Here is a 15,413-nt window from a genome sequence, read left to right as displayed (position 1 = left end):
ACTTCTGATCCTGGGATTTTACTCAAGCATGCCACATGTATTCTCCATTTGTGGTATTGAGATTCCATCCTCCTTGTTCTTCAAAAGAACGCATGAACAGCAGGAGTTACTCAGCAACATCTTGAGCATACTTTGCATTTAATAGCAACAGGATCCAACGTATCCACATTCAACCAACGTAACCACTTTTTAAATGAAAAACAAAAAACTGGAAAAGCGACACCCAAGAATGATGTTTCTCATTTTGAAGAAAGTAGGTTTATTGAAAGACCGTTCTGACGAATCGAAGTGTTTAATATCATTTCAATCCATAGATCTTTTTAGAATGGAAGTGTTACTCGACCATGGTACTACAGGAATGTCAGTGGGAGCTCTGCTGCTTCAAATACTCCCAAGGCACTTTATGCATGAGCAGGGTATTAGCCAAGGTGTCCAAACTGCTCCTTCGAACATTGATAAAGGACATTTTAAATAATTAGCAACCAGCAGTCTGCAGGAGGAACTTAGCGGGTCGGGCAGCATGGTGAAGAAGGATCTGACGGTATGGGTTGAAATCCAACATTCACAATTTCTTTCCTCTGCAGACCGGCTGAATTCCTTAAGCAGCCTATTGCCCCAAATTCCAGCATCAGCCATCTCTTGAGTTGCCATTTAATAATGTGCACACCGCTGTCTATGCTGTATACTATTTCACCAACAATAGCTGTAAAGTTTTGGGATGACCCGAACAGTACACATCAGCCTCCCTTTCGATGATTGACTGCTTCACCTTCCGCCGCTGACCGACCGCCTGTTGACCGCTGGCCTTCATTGGGACAGCGCCACCCCTCTGGAGGACCGGCTCCCGGAGGCTGCGCAGGGCCTGACTGACGGGCGCTTGGTGCGAGAGCCGAATCCGTGGAGAATGGCGGCCGGTCCCCCTGTCACCATCAGCATTGAGGCGACCTGTGAGAATCAAGTGCAGGAAGTTGCTCTCGATGGCACGGAGGCCTACGTGCAACCGCTCTCCATGTCGGAGAATCTGGCCAAGCTGGCGCAGAAAATCGACTTTAACCGGAGCGACTCGGAGGGGGAAGAGGCCGAGGCCCAGGCCGGGGAAGAGTGGGCGCAGCGGCAGCAGGACAGCGACGATGAGGAGGGTAAGCCGTCGGCCCGGTGGTGGCGGGTTGGGAGAGGATAGTCGAGTCCTCCCGTTGTTGTTATTCTCAGAGTGGGTGCGGTGACCCAGAGGAGGCGGCAGCATTGTCTGTGGGCAAACTTAGCCGCTGCTTGTCTGCCTTGTAAATATCACAGCGCATGGGTCTCCGCTGCTCTGTGCCCACAGTGATCACTTTGTAACCTCGGAGCTACAGAAATGTAAAGTCTGATATTCGGCAGATCGTGACATTCTAAAGCTACGTAGAAGTTTTCTTCCATGATGAGTGCTCGACCTACCGAAGAGCTCTTTCCAAAGAGTGTCGGTTGTTTCAACCGGCAACATCTGTGGAAAGAGAAATAAATCTAATTTGTGGGTCAGCGACTGTGTGGGGGAGGGGTGAGAGAGGAGAGTTTTCAAAGCAGAGTCGGGGGAGGAGTAAGTTATATAACCTCAAAAATTAAGGTGGTAAGTTGCGTGAGTATTATAGCACTTCATTCTCAATTTTGTTATTGTTTTACCTTGTATTGCCTCAATGCAGGACAGTCCACGTGACAATAATAAACCAAGTTGTCGCTAACGAGACATTTTAAAGAAATGGTTTGAGAGGGAAGTAAGTGTGATAATGTGAGAAGATAAGGGAGCAGTTTACCTGAAGTTGGAAATTTCGCCTAGGTTGCGAAGCGCTTGGGCAGAAGATAAGATGCTCTTCCAGTGGGTTTGCACAGATGAGTTGATTGGGATTAAAAATTAAAGGGGCATACAACAGGAAGTTTGGGATCATGCTTAAGTATATGGTCATGCATTTTGGTAGAAGAAATGAAGAGGTTGACTGCTTTTCTAAATGGAGAAAAAAATTCAAAAATCTGAGTCCTTATGCAGGATTCCCTAAAGTAAATTTGCAGATTGAATGGGTGTTGAGGAAAGTTAATCTGATGTTAGTATTCGTTTCAAGAGGACTAGAATATAAAAGCAAGGATGTAATGTTGAGGCTTTATAAAGCACTGGAGAGACCTCACTTGGAGTATTGGGAGCAGTTTAGGGCCCCTTATCTTAGAAAGGATGTGCAAACTGGAGAGGGTTCAAAGGAGGTTCATGAAAATGATTCCGGGATTGAACAGCTTGTTGTCATATGAAGAGTGTTTGATGGCTCTGGGCCTGTATTCATTGGAATTCAGAAGAATGGCGGGGGGGGTGACTTAATTGAAATCTGTTGAATGTTGAAGGATTGTGGATGTGGAGAGGATGTTTCTAATGATGGGCGAGTCTAGAACCAGAGGACACAGCCTCAGGATAGGGGGATATCCTTTTAGGACGGTTGAGATGAGGAGATGTGAGGAAGAGATGGAAAAATGGAAAAGGGAACAAAATTGGGAGGATCAGGAGAGGGGAACACAGGAGATGGTTTACCTGAAGTTCACAAATTAAGTGTTCATACCGTACGGTTGGGCACAATATGAGGTGATGTTCTTTTGGTTTGCATTGGGCCTTACTTAGCAGTGGAGGTGTCTGAGGGTGGACCAGATTGAGGTAGAAAAACAGATGGATTTTTTTTTAAGGTAAGGTACAGAAGCTGGGAAGATTTTTTTCATCTGGAAGGTGGCTGGAATGTACTATATGAGGAGGTGGTGGAGGCAGAGATTCTCACATCTTTTAATGGGTGAGCACTTACAATGAATTTCAGCAAGATCTTGTGTAATGCTTTTGTAGTGGGCGAAATTGAAGCCTTTGAGAAGTAAATGAACCAGTAATTTGAAATGTCATTGGAAAAATGTCAGCTGTGATCTGACTATATATGTAAACTAGGGAAAATGAAGGAGAGTAAAGTTAGGCTAAATATTTACCCACTGAAGAAAAGTACCAGAAGACTAAATGTCCAGATGTGCTTTCTGTGCTAAAGCATTCTGTTATCTTGGGTATTGCTTTCATCGCAGTAGTAATATATTAGCAGAACATTATTTCTTTGTGTTCTCATTCAATAATTCGAGCACATGAAACTGGTGATTTATTTTCAGTGTAACACCCAATGTGGGAGGAGCTCAGCAGGTCAGGCAGCATCTACAGAGAGGAATAAACAGTCAATGTTTCAGGCTGAGACCCTTCATCAGGACTGGAAAGGAAGTGGGGGGGGGGAGGAACAGAATAAGGTGAAGGGGAGAGGGGAAGGTGTACAAATGGTGATTGGTGTAGTCAGGTGGGTGGAGGGGGGGTCTGGGGAGAGCTGAAGTAAGAAGCTAGGATGTGATTGGTGGAAAAGGTAAAAGGCCAAAGAAGGAGGAATCTGATAGTAGTGGAGAGTGGACCATGGGTGAAAGGAAAGGATTAGGAGGTGCACCAGAGGGAGCTGATGGGCAGTTAAGGAGAAGACAAGAGGTAAGAGGGCAGGAGAATGGGGAATGGAAAAAGAGAGAAGGGGGAGAGGGAAACATTTCCTGAAGTTGGAGGATACTCGTATGGAATATGAGGTGAGAGTGGCCTCATTGTGACAGTAGATGAGGCCATGGACCGACAGGTTGGAATGGGAATAGGAGATGGAATTAGCATGGGTTGCTGCTCAGAATGCCTGTCTGTTGTAGATGGAGCAAAATTGATCAACAAGCGGTCCCCCAGTCTATGCTGGGTCTCTCATTGACATCGGAGAGGCTGCACTGGGAGCATCAGGTGATCCTGAAAGACTCTCAAGTTGTGTTCTGTCACCTGGAAGGACTATTTGTGTTTATGATTTAGTTCAGTTGCAGTGAGTGCTGTGTCAAACTTGATTGGTGAAGTAGTGAAAGGAGCTGTAAATGCAAGATCTTCCTTTTGATCGTGTTTTATTTTACTTATTTTTAGCAATGCTGAAGTTTCAGCCCTCTTTGTGGCCATGGGATACAGTTAGAAATAACTTGAGGAGCACACTGACAGAAATGTGTGTACTTTATGATGTGCTTAATGTCCTCAAGGAGAAAAAGTATATGACCTTGGACCCAGTCTCTCAGGAATCACCGCCTTCCAAACAGGTATTCACACTTTATAATGCCTCAAAATTACATCAGTCTCTCACTCCATAGTGAAATATTTTAGTTATGGATCATAAATTAATGAAAATACTGTAGTCTGCTGCCTTTAATGTATAATGCCATGACAAGAAGTTACTGCAGCAAAAATGATTTTAATTGAAGCATATTAGATTTTTGATTTAATGAAAATGTTAAGTTTTTATTTTTTAAGCACATTTGTCTTCATTGTTAGGAATAGCTATACCTTTTTAATCTCAATTGGCTATCTTTTAGTAGGAATACAGTGGATTCTGATTAATTGGGACTCATTGGGACCAGTACCTTTTGGCCCATTTATTGGGCTACCTCAATTAGTGGAAGTTTCATGGAAATAGTTTAAAAAGTATGGAAAAAGACAAACTACTGAGTAACAAATTATGCATTGAAATGAAATAACAGAATAAATTAGAATGCTGCCAACACTGCTAGAGTACAATAAAAACATTTATTGGCTCCTAATAGTTATCAATAGAGGAATTCATCCAGTGTACTTTGCTAGGTTCTTTTGATTGTAAGTTAACAAGATCAGTGCAGACACCAAGTGCAGATAATGGGCTTTTCATAAAATCCTTTTGATGATCGCATCTTCCAAATCTTAATTTTCATAGTAACATTCAAGGTGGTTGTCAATGCCTTTAAATTCTCCGCAGTTTCTAACTTGTTGAAGTAGTGAAATCGTTTTATTTTCACTCCCGGCCGACTCTGGCATCTGCAAGCCTGAATGCTTGAAACCGCAGTGAGCAAAAACAGTCTGAATTGTCATACTGCTTATTTCTCACCAGCTATCAGTGACAGAAATCAGTGCTTTTTGAACACAAAATCTCCAAACTGATGCTGTTTAAAAACTGTTTGCTCTAAGCACAGTGTAGTGTTTGTAATAGCCACACAAGTGCATGCGACTAATGCTAGTTAGAAACTGTTCGACAACAGACTTCTGTCCCAGTTAAGTTCCATAGTGTCCCAAATAAATGAAGGGAATCCCGGCAACGTTGATTAGTTTTTGTTCTTTAAGAGTCGTCCCAAATAAGCAGCTGCCCAGATTAACCAATGGCCCGATTAACCGGAATCCACTGTATTTCAACATTTGAAATAGTACACGTGTTCTGGGGGTTTGACTGGGGTTACTATAATGTGGAGCACAAAAACACAAAACTGCTGAAGGAGCTTAACTGGTCAAACTGTTACTATGGGCAGTAAAGAATTGAATTTTTTTGAGGGGGTGTGGTTGAGGCCCAGCATCAGGACTGCGAAATGTTTTGGGGTTTCACTTGAAGAAGTGGTTCTAATAAAAGAGCTTTCCTCATGCCTGCGTGTTGATCAGCTATTGTTTTATTTTTCTTAAGGGTTTACAACTGTGTGGGAAGAAAAAATCTCTGGCAGGAGCTGCTCAGATTCTCTTGAAAGGAGCAGAAAGATTAAATAAATCGGTTGCAGAAAACCTGGAACATAAGCTTCAAAGAGACTTCAACTCGGAGCTCCTCAGACTACGACAACACTGGAAACTAAGAAAAGTGGGTGACAAGATCCTTGGGGATTTGAGTTATAGAAGTGCAGGTATGCAGTGTTTCAATGCTTAATTGTATGTGTGTCTAAAAATACTCTAAACTCAGTAATTATTCATTCACAATGTTCTGAAGAAGTGAATTCCTAAAGTACTCAGTTTCTGAGTTAAGAAATTTCTAATGTTAGTTTTAAAGGCTAACACCAAATCCTCAAGCTGTTCCCCTACATCTAGATGCTGCAGTTTGAAGAAATCATTGTTTGGTTGTAACTTTAAATCCTTTTAAGATTGCCTTGTATTCTTTTGAACTTTGGAGCCACTGTCTGTAACAACAGCAGATATGAGAAGGACTCTGTAGAGAGTCCCCCCCCCTCCCCCCAGTATGTCAGCAGCACAGCACATTCAAATGCTTAGGAGTGCAGATCACTCACAACCTTCACAACCTCCTGTGGTCCCAGAACACATCCTACACAGTCAAGAAAGCTCAGCAATGCCTCCACTTTCTGAGAAGGCTGAAGAGAGCTGGACTTTACAAATCCATACTCATGTCATTCTACAGATGTGCAGTAGAGAACATCCTAGCAAGCTGCATTTCTGCTTGGTATGGAAAGTGCACTGCAGCGGACAGGTTCTACAATGGGTATTTAAAACTGCCCAACCTATCACTGGCACCTGCCTACCTGCCATCATGGACATATGCACAGAAAGTTGCCAGAAAAGGGCCAGTAACAAGATGAAAGATTCCAAACACCCTGCTTGTGGATTGTTTGTCCCTCTCCCATCAGGAAAGAGGTTATGGAGCATCAACGTCAGGATCACCAGACTCAAAAAAAAAAAAAATTACTTTCCTCAAGCAGTAAGACTGATCAATGCTTTCACTCACCAACTCGATCATGATTTTAATATTTCCTGTCAGTCACCTTATGTATAACCTAGTGTCACTTTATAGACATACAATTAGTCTATGTGTATAAGCTATCTTATGTATATAGATTTATTGAGATTATTATTATATTCATTATCTTTTGTGCTGCATCGGATCCGGAGTAACATTTATTTAATTCTCCTTACACCTGTGTACAAGAAATGACATTACCAATCTTGAATATCTCATTCTTGCTTGATTATTTCTGGTATGTAAGCTGCCATCCACTGGGTGTACATTATCTAATCTCCTATGCAAAGACATCCCTACTTGGGTATAGAGATAAATTGACACCATTATTGCTAGTATTACCAAAGTCTAATATTAATTGCATAAAGATCCCTTACTTGCGCACTCCAGTCTCCTTACAATTAATATACCATGCTTTTTTAAATTTGCTTGTGTAATTAAATCTGTGTTTCATGAAGCAGTGTTTCAAGGTCCAGCTATAGATCAACATTTACTTCCCACTATTTAAAATGTATTGTTTTATTACCGGTACTTGTATTTAACAGAGAAGGTTACCGCGCATATTTCCATCTGCCATTTCCTTTGCTATTCATTTATCTGTATCTTTTTCACGCATCATTCTTCCAATTAATGTTTTATTGTCAGCAAACAGTTGCATGTGAAGCTCAATCTTTTCAACTATTTCATTAATATGGATTGTAAATAGCTGAGAGGTTGTATTGATTCTTGCATATTGCATGCAATCTAAGAAGCAGTTATCTAAGTTTTTAAATATTTGAATTAATTTTATTTCAACATTATATTACCTTTCATTCTATCTTTAAGTATTAATTTTCTTTCTCCTGCTTAATGTTATGCCTGGCATCCAGTAGTATTTGTTGGCTAACACTAATTTACAAAAAAAAAGTGCTCTTCATCTTCACAAGAGAATATTTCAGTTTCTGATGTAAATAAGAGGGAATTTACATCATAGAGTTTAAGATAAATCACTGTATGCATAAAATTTTAGAAATAATGGATATTTCCCTTGAAGAATAGTGAAACACACTTCCATTAAACAATTTTTCCCCCCACAGGATCCCTTTTTCCTCATCATGGGACATTTGAAGTAATAAAGAATACTGATCTGGATTTAGATAAGAAAATTCCAGATGATTATTGTCCTCTTGATATATTGATTCCTAGTGATCTGGAGGGATCAGCACATATTAAGGTAATTATTAACTCATGAATAATGTTTGGTGATCTGTAGTCATTCTGCCTGCACCCTTTTAACACCCCCCCCCCCCCCCCACCACAAATTGGGAGGATGTCTTGCCACAAGTTCCATTCTTCTGGCCACTTTTGGAGAGGCTTATTGAGACTCTTCACTGTTAATATTTTCTGATCTTTCAGGGTTTGTTTTATTCCAAATTCTCCCTGCTTTCTCTTGTGTTGCACTAATGTCTCAATACCTGTTTTGGCTCTTTTCTCGCTGAAATCCTCAGGTCTACTTTTTGAAGTTATTACTTGTATTTTCTTGTACTACAAATACATCTGAAACTACTTGTAATCCTTGCTTTAAATATTAATTTGTATTAAGTGTGCAACTAAAATGAATTTAACGAACAATATTATTTAGTATTGTATTTCTTAAACCATTATATTTTTGAATTCCTCAGATAAAATGTGAAATTGACATTAACCGTTGTATTTGTAATAGTGTAGCTATTCAGTTTATGAAAGGGTTGCATTTGTGCAAAATGTTTTATAAAGTGAATATTTGCAAACTGAAAAAGCATTTCCCATTATTTTCCCATGCAAAACCTAGTTGCATTCTAGAACTTAAATAGTTCAAGCAGGAAAAGATGCACTTAAATCAAATAACAAAAGCAACTGAAATAAATAAAGTGCTGTGTTATAGCAATTAAACCTCAAATTTAAGTGATATAAAGCAAGGGGGACTCAAGAAGTGAAATGTGTTATTTCCAGAGAGGATGTGATAGGTGAACATGGAAAGATATTGCTTATGAAAAAAGTTGGAACTATTGATCATTATCTCCAAATAAGAACTTTCTCATTTATGACGAGATGAGGTATGTTTGTTTTTCCTGAAGTTTTGTGAAATTAGAATCTACTTTGTGGCAGGTTCTTGATAAGTAAGGGAGTGTGAGATTACCCTAGTCCAAGTAGACAGGAATGAAGAATCAAATAAATATTATTGAATGGTGGTACAGGTTAAGAGGACTGAGTGGTGTACTCCTATTCCTTGTATGTAAATAGCAGTGAGGCTCTGCATGTCAAGATAGTCGAAAGTGAAGTGGGAGGCTGAGTTGATACTGATGTTCAGATGATGTTGGTGGTAATGGTAATAGTAAATCTGTAGATGTGGTGCAGTTTGAGATGTTGATGGTCAGGATTTATTTTGTGATTGTTCCTGAGTGGCTGATGAGAAAGGCTTAAAGAAAATGTCAGTAACAACTTTTCAGTAAAGCTTTTGTTCCCACACCAATTCAGCAAATTTGCAGAATCAAAGAAGTTTCAAGTGCTCCTGCCACGTTTTGTTACCCTGCAACCTTATCCTTCAATCTCTTTGAATTGTGGAGGACAGTATGTGTATAAATGTGTCTCGCCAGCAGACTTCATGATCATCATGACTCCAGTATTTCTACTATTTTTTAATGTTTCTTAATTGTACATATGATTTTTTTTGTGTTCTATCGCTGACTGGCTTATCAGAGTTCTCTTTGGGATCTAGTTGACTTAATCAGCATTTCTGATTTGGCTATTGTTCACGATTGTACTTAATAAAAAACACACCAGGTTCAGGAAAAGTTATTAACCTTCAACCATCCAGCTGTTGAACCAGCGTGGATAACATCACTCACCTCAAAACTGAACTGATTACTGAACACAAGCTCTGATTCTCTCCAGCTCGTGTCCCCCATCCCCCTCTCATGTATTTGGACTGTTTGGCTTCTTAGCACATTGGTTGCTTGCCAGTCATTGTGTGTAGTTTTTCATTGATTCGATTGTATTTCACTGTTCTTCAGTAAAGCTGTCACTTTATTGAATATCTCCAAAAGCCTTTTTGTAATGAACTGTTTTGTTGGTGTTGGTACTCCTGCATTGGGAACTGCTTGTTACTCTTGCGACCATTGCTGCTCAAAGAAGCTATGATGACTCTGGCCGTAATAAACTTCATATATACTTCATGGTTTCTTGAGTTGTGTTATTTCAAGAATTACTGATGTAGCTGTAGCTTTCTTGATACTGCACCTGTCAGGTGTGAATGCTGGGTTTGTCATTGCTACTTGATTCAGAATTGACATACCTCACTGATCATTACAGGTACCTGAATGCCTTGATAGCACAATGATCCATGGGTTGTAACAATGAAATGGTATTGGAGAACAAGATTTAACCTGGTTGTTGTCAGCCAATTCCTTGATAAGTGCATGTAACCAGATTGTATCATTGATGAACAAGGCTCTTTTGTCCAGGTTATTTGGTCAGGTAGAGAAATAGTGATATCCTCAGATTGTCAAGACTGCTGGAGAATTGACCATTTTAGCATTTTGAGTGGTAGAGCTAGACAGAATTAACTTACAATTACCCTTGGCAGGAGAAACAGTTTTCATATTTTGAGGTAAAGTGTGAGGGCATCCGCTTTCAAAAGAGCTCTGTGCTACTTATGTAAACCTTAAGTGAGTAACCAATTGCTTGATTTATTCCACGTTCTTTTGGATCTTGGTATAATGACATCACTATTGTGGATCATCAAGGAGGCATATGCCAATTATTTAAATTTCTAACCACAGTTTTATATCTTTTTCCATTTCTCCATAATGCTGATAAGTGCGAGGTGCTACATTTTGGTAGGAATAATCCAAATAGGACATACATGGTAGATGGTAGGGCATTGAAGAATGCAGTAGAACAGAGTGATCTAGGGATAATGGTGCATAGTTCCCTGAAGGTGGAATCTCATGTGGAGAGGGTGGTGAAAAAAGCTTTTGGTATGCTGGCCTTTATAAATCAGAGCATTGAGTATAGGAGTTGGGATGTAATGTTAAAATTGTACAAGGCATTGGTAAGGCCGAATTTGGAGTATTGTGTACGGTTCTGGTCACCGAATTATAGGAAAGATGTCAACAAAATAGAGCGAGTACAGAGGAGATTTACTAGAATGTTACCTGGGTTTCAGCATCTAAGTTACAGAGAAAAGTTGAACAAGTTAGGTCTTTATTCTTTGGAGCATAGAAGGTTGAGGGGGGACTTGATAGAGGTATTTAAAATTATGAGGGGGATAGATAGAGTTGACGTGGATAGGCTTTTTCCATTGAGAGTAGGGGAGATTCAAACAAGAGGACATGAGTTGAGAGGAGACAAAAGTTTAGGGGTAGCACAAGGCAAAAAATTTTTCCTCAGAGTGGTAGCTGTGTGGAATGAGCTTCCAGTAGAAGTGGTAGAGCCAGGTTTGGTGTTGTCATTTAAAGTAAAATTGGATAGGTATATGGACAGGAAAGGAATGGAGGGTTATGGGCTGAGTGCAGGTTGGTGGGACTAGTTGAGAGTAAGCGTTCGGCATGGACTAGAAGGGCCAAGATGGCCTGTTTTTCGTGCTGTCATTGTTATATGGTTATAATAATATCTCTTCCAATTGTAACAATAATACACTTACAAGGGTAACAACTTTTAATTCATCCACATAATTAAGAATTGTTTCCATTGTCAAGATTTAACAAGCGGCTGATGTCCAGGGACCTCTCACCTTTTTCACTTGCATTAATGGGATCGAGTTTTATATTAATGTTTATAGCTTGCTGTGACTTTTTAGAGGAGGTGCATTATCGTTTCAAAGTCAAGTTGAAGGATACACAGAACAAGTTAAGGTGAATCCTGTTAACAATGAAAGCACTATTATTGCCTTGTTCTCGATGAATGGTGTAGGAGGAAGTACAAAATACATTATAGATGCAGTTTGGCAAGCATTTCACTATAACAGTGCAAATTAATCTCCAGGAATGGAGGACAGTGAAGCAGTGAAATTTTATATATAAGGAAATGCGTTTAATAACCTTTCTGTGTTACTTGCCAAGTGGCCTAAAATTATTGTAAATCTATGAATTTTCTTTTAAAGGTTTCTATACAGAAGCAAGCTAATGATATTGGAGATCTTGGCACAGTCAACCTCTTTAGAAGACCTTCACAGAAACCTAGTCAAGGTACTTAGATTTTCAGAATCAAAAATTGGTTTATATTTGGAATTGCCATTTGCTTCTTGATGTAAATCCTGTTGCATGACTAGTATGCTAGTTACAATTGTTACGAAAACCCCGTAACCAGGTAACTTACCAGCAAAGATAGATGGGTCAGCTGAGTCGGATGCTACTATTTTCAAACGTTTTATTCAACAAGGGCACAAACGTATGGTTAATACAAAACATTCAGATCATACACGTCGTCAAAACTCAATCTAAAACACCGGTGTAACCATAATCAATCAGAAATAAGCTCTACAGTTGTCTAGGGGTTAATACTGAGTCCAACGGAAATATAAAGAGTCACTCAGAAGTTTGCCGGCTTTTCCTTTTGGGAACCGCTGGGATTTTCACGTTGTAGAGAGAGAGACGATTTAGAAAAGATACACACTTGCCCGTTGTCTTGGCAGAGCTGGTTCTTGGAATCAGGGGAGCAGACTTCCCCGTTGTTGTTTAAAAGCAGTCTTTCGTTGGTTTTAGCCACAGATTCAAATTCGGAATCTACCGCACGTGGCTTCCTTCAAAATGGCGTCCCGCTCCCACGGGAATTCGATCTCGTGTCTACTGGGTGCGTCTGGGTGCTTCTGAGGGTCCTCCTCTCAGACCCGCCTTTATACTTCTTCACGGGATCGCAGGTGTCAATCAAGTTGCAGGTAATGCGATCTCTCTCTCAACCAGCCCACTTTGCCCGAGGGCTTTTCACGTGGTCTCCATGAGACAATAGTCAAAGTCACCTTTATTCTGCTTCTTGGGAGAACGTGGTCTTCCGCACGTCTCTCTCTTGGGTCAGTTGACCCCCCTTAACTAGAGTTCTTGCGATTTTCACAAAGGAGGGGGCCAATGGCATAACACAATAGAAAATCTTACCTTTTAATGTACATATTTATTGCCTGTTTGAAAGTGGAATGATTCTAGGAACTTGATTTTTTTATATATGAAAACTTCACAACATTGATTTGCCTATCATCTGTCCTAAGCGTATCACCCTTTGCATTAATGATGGTAGATTTATGTTCCACATCACAGATGAAATTATAACACACAGATTTAGGAAGAAGCTTTGGTGTATTACCAAAGGCTGCATATCTCTTTTTGGAGACAATGCCAAGGGTAATTGTATATTAAGTCTCTCTTGATCTACTGCTCAGAGAAAACTAAAATGGCTGATCTTCCAGTAGTGTGACATCCAACACAAACATGTGAATGTTGGCACAGCTCTTTGAGGATTATATCACAGTTCCTCTACCTTAATGATACCATACAAAGAATAACCTGGTTATAAGTGCTGCATCAGATAAGACAGCTTTTGGCAGAAATGTTAAACTGAGTTCATGTGAATAAAAGATTCCATATTGTGTCTTTCCAGAGACCAAGTGATTGTTATACTACAGTTAACACTACCACTAAAGCAGTTACAATTCCTACCTCTCAAAGCAAAGTTGGCTGTAAAGGGCTTTGAGATATTTTGGTTTTGTGAAGGTCTTAGGAGAGCAGGTAAAAGAGGCAGGGAAGATTAACAAATAACAAGCAATTAAAAAAAGATTTCTAAGGTGTAGAAATATAGATGGCCCTTTATTTACAGTTGAAGTCAGAAGTTTACATACACCTTAGCCAAGTACATTTAAACTCAGTTTTTCACAATTCCTGACATTTAATCCTAGAAAACATTCCCTGTCTTAGGTCAGTTAGGATCACTACTTTATTTTAAGAATGTGAAATGTCAGAATAATAGTAGAGAGAATGATTTATTTCAGCTTTTACTTCTTGCATCACTTTCCCAGTGGGTCAGAAGTTTATATACACTTTGTTAGTATTTGGTAGCATTGCCTTTAAATTGTTTAACTTGGGTCAAACATCTTGGGTGGCCTTCCACAAACTTCTCATAGTAAGTTGCTGAAATTTTGTTCCATTCCTCCAGACAGAACTGGTGTAACTGAGTCAGATTTGTAGGCCTCCTTGCTCGCACACACTTTTTCAGTTCTGTCCATAAATTTTCTATCGGATTGAGGTCAGAAAATGATGTCAAGTCTGGTTCATCCTTGGGAGCAATTTCCAAGTGCCTGAAGGTACCACGTTCAGCTGTACAAACAATAGTACACAAGTATAAACACCATGGGACCACGCAGCTGTCATACCGCTCAGGAAGGAGACGCATTCTGTCTCCTAGAGATGAACGTACTTTGGCACGAAAAGTGCAAATCAATCCCAGAACAACAGCAAAGGACCTTGTGGAGATGCTGGAGGAAACAGGTAGACAAGTTTCTATATCCACAGTAAACGAATCCTATACCAACATAACCTGAAAGGCTGCTCAGCAAGGAAGAAGCCACTGCTCCAAAACTGCCATAAAAAAGCCAGACTACAGTTTGCAAGTGCACATGGAAAAAGATCTTACTTTTTGGAGAAATGTCCGCTGGTCTGATGAAACAACAATTGAACTGTTTGTTAGAGGTCAGCAGGAGACGCTCATGGAGTGAGCACTGTTTCAGATTCGCTCCATAACCTTTACTTTTTTTAACCTATGATCACCCTTATTTAACTTACTTTTACCTACACCAAAAGATTCTTGCTACTTTTTTGGACTTACCTTTAAGAGTTTATTGTGAATTTTGAAGAAATGAATACAGAAATGGCTCTGAGATCTAAAGGGCGAGACCCTGGGAAAGATTCTAACGGGAACGGGAAGAAGAAAAAGACCGATCCTAAGCGCACTGAATTGACTTATGAAATGTTATTGGAGGTTTTAAATGAAAAATTTGAAGAACAACAATGAGTTTTCAAACAAGATATAAAGGCTTTTCAGGTTTATATGGAGAAGACTGATTCAGTAGTTAACCAGCAGCAAGCTTTATTCGCAGCTTTGCAAGAGGATGCTCGGAAGCGAGACTTGATAATCGAAAAACTGGAGCAGAAATTATCTTCGACGATTAAACAGGTGGAAACACTTAAAGCCAAGAGTGTCGACTTTGAAAATCGGTCCAGAAGACAGAACTTACGCATACTTGGTCTCCCGGAAGGTATTGAACAAGGGGACCCCTGAAGTATTTTGCTCAACTTTTAAAGGATGCGTTCCCTTCTGTATTCCCTGACGGTCCTCCGTTACTTGATCGTGCTCACAGAATTATGCGTCGATCACCAAGTGCTTCAGCTAAACCACCGGTTGTAATTGTCCGATTTCACTATGTGCATGTTAAAGAGCAACTTATTCATGTGGCTCGGCGTGTAGGGATTGTCAAATTCCAAGAATTTGATTTTCGATTAGTGGAGGATTTTAGTCCAGAAGTAATGAAGACAAGGCATCTTTTTAAACCTCTGATGTCCGAATGTTATGAGAAAAATCTAAAACCTGCGCTCTTATACCCTGCGAAGCTCAGAATCTCACCTCCCAATGCATCTCGGCGTGTTTTCTTTTCTACATCTGAAGCGAGAAGCTTTCTGAATGAGAACTTCCCTACTGCTGCGGATTCTCATCTTCAATAAATGAGTGATTTTGATCGTTGTTAGATGGTTTTTGTTTCCAAAACCAGATTTTGTTTCTGGCTATTGGTGTAGGTTTACTCTATATTTTATACTCCAGCTAAAGTTTTTTTTGATGTACTAA

The 15,413-nt window shown here is 39.9% G+C and overlaps 1 protein-coding gene across 2 annotated transcripts in view; it reads left to right on the top strand.

Annotated features, from left to right (window-relative positions):
* Positions 1 to 845: 845 nt before the first annotated feature.
* med17 (mediator complex subunit 17) overlaps positions 846 to 15,413 on the top strand; it is a 36,548-nt gene continuing 21,980 nt past the window's right edge. Inside the window, exons 1-5 of one of the 2 annotated variants that reach the window (XM_073043332.1) lie at positions 846 to 1,139; positions 3,968 to 4,134; positions 5,517 to 5,727; positions 7,646 to 7,782; positions 11,692 to 11,776. In XM_073043332.1, coding sequence (XP_072899433.1) covers positions 905 to 1,139; positions 3,968 to 4,134; positions 5,517 to 5,727; positions 7,646 to 7,782; positions 11,692 to 11,776 — 835 coding nt within the window. In that variant the 5' untranslated portion in view covers positions 846 to 904. The remainder of the gene's footprint in view (positions 1,140 to 3,967; positions 4,135 to 5,516; positions 5,728 to 7,645; positions 7,783 to 11,691; positions 11,777 to 15,413) is intronic. The other variant, XM_073043333.1, reaches the window with a different exon arrangement.

Source organism: Hemitrygon akajei, chromosome 4 (genome assembly GCF_048418815.1).
Source record: "Hemitrygon akajei chromosome 4, sHemAka1.3, whole genome shotgun sequence".
Classification (NCBI taxonomy): Eukaryota; Metazoa; Chordata; class Chondrichthyes; order Myliobatiformes; family Dasyatidae; genus Hemitrygon; species Hemitrygon akajei.
The sequence above is the reverse complement of the archived record's forward strand: the minus strand, read 5'-3'. Positions and strand labels throughout refer to the sequence as shown.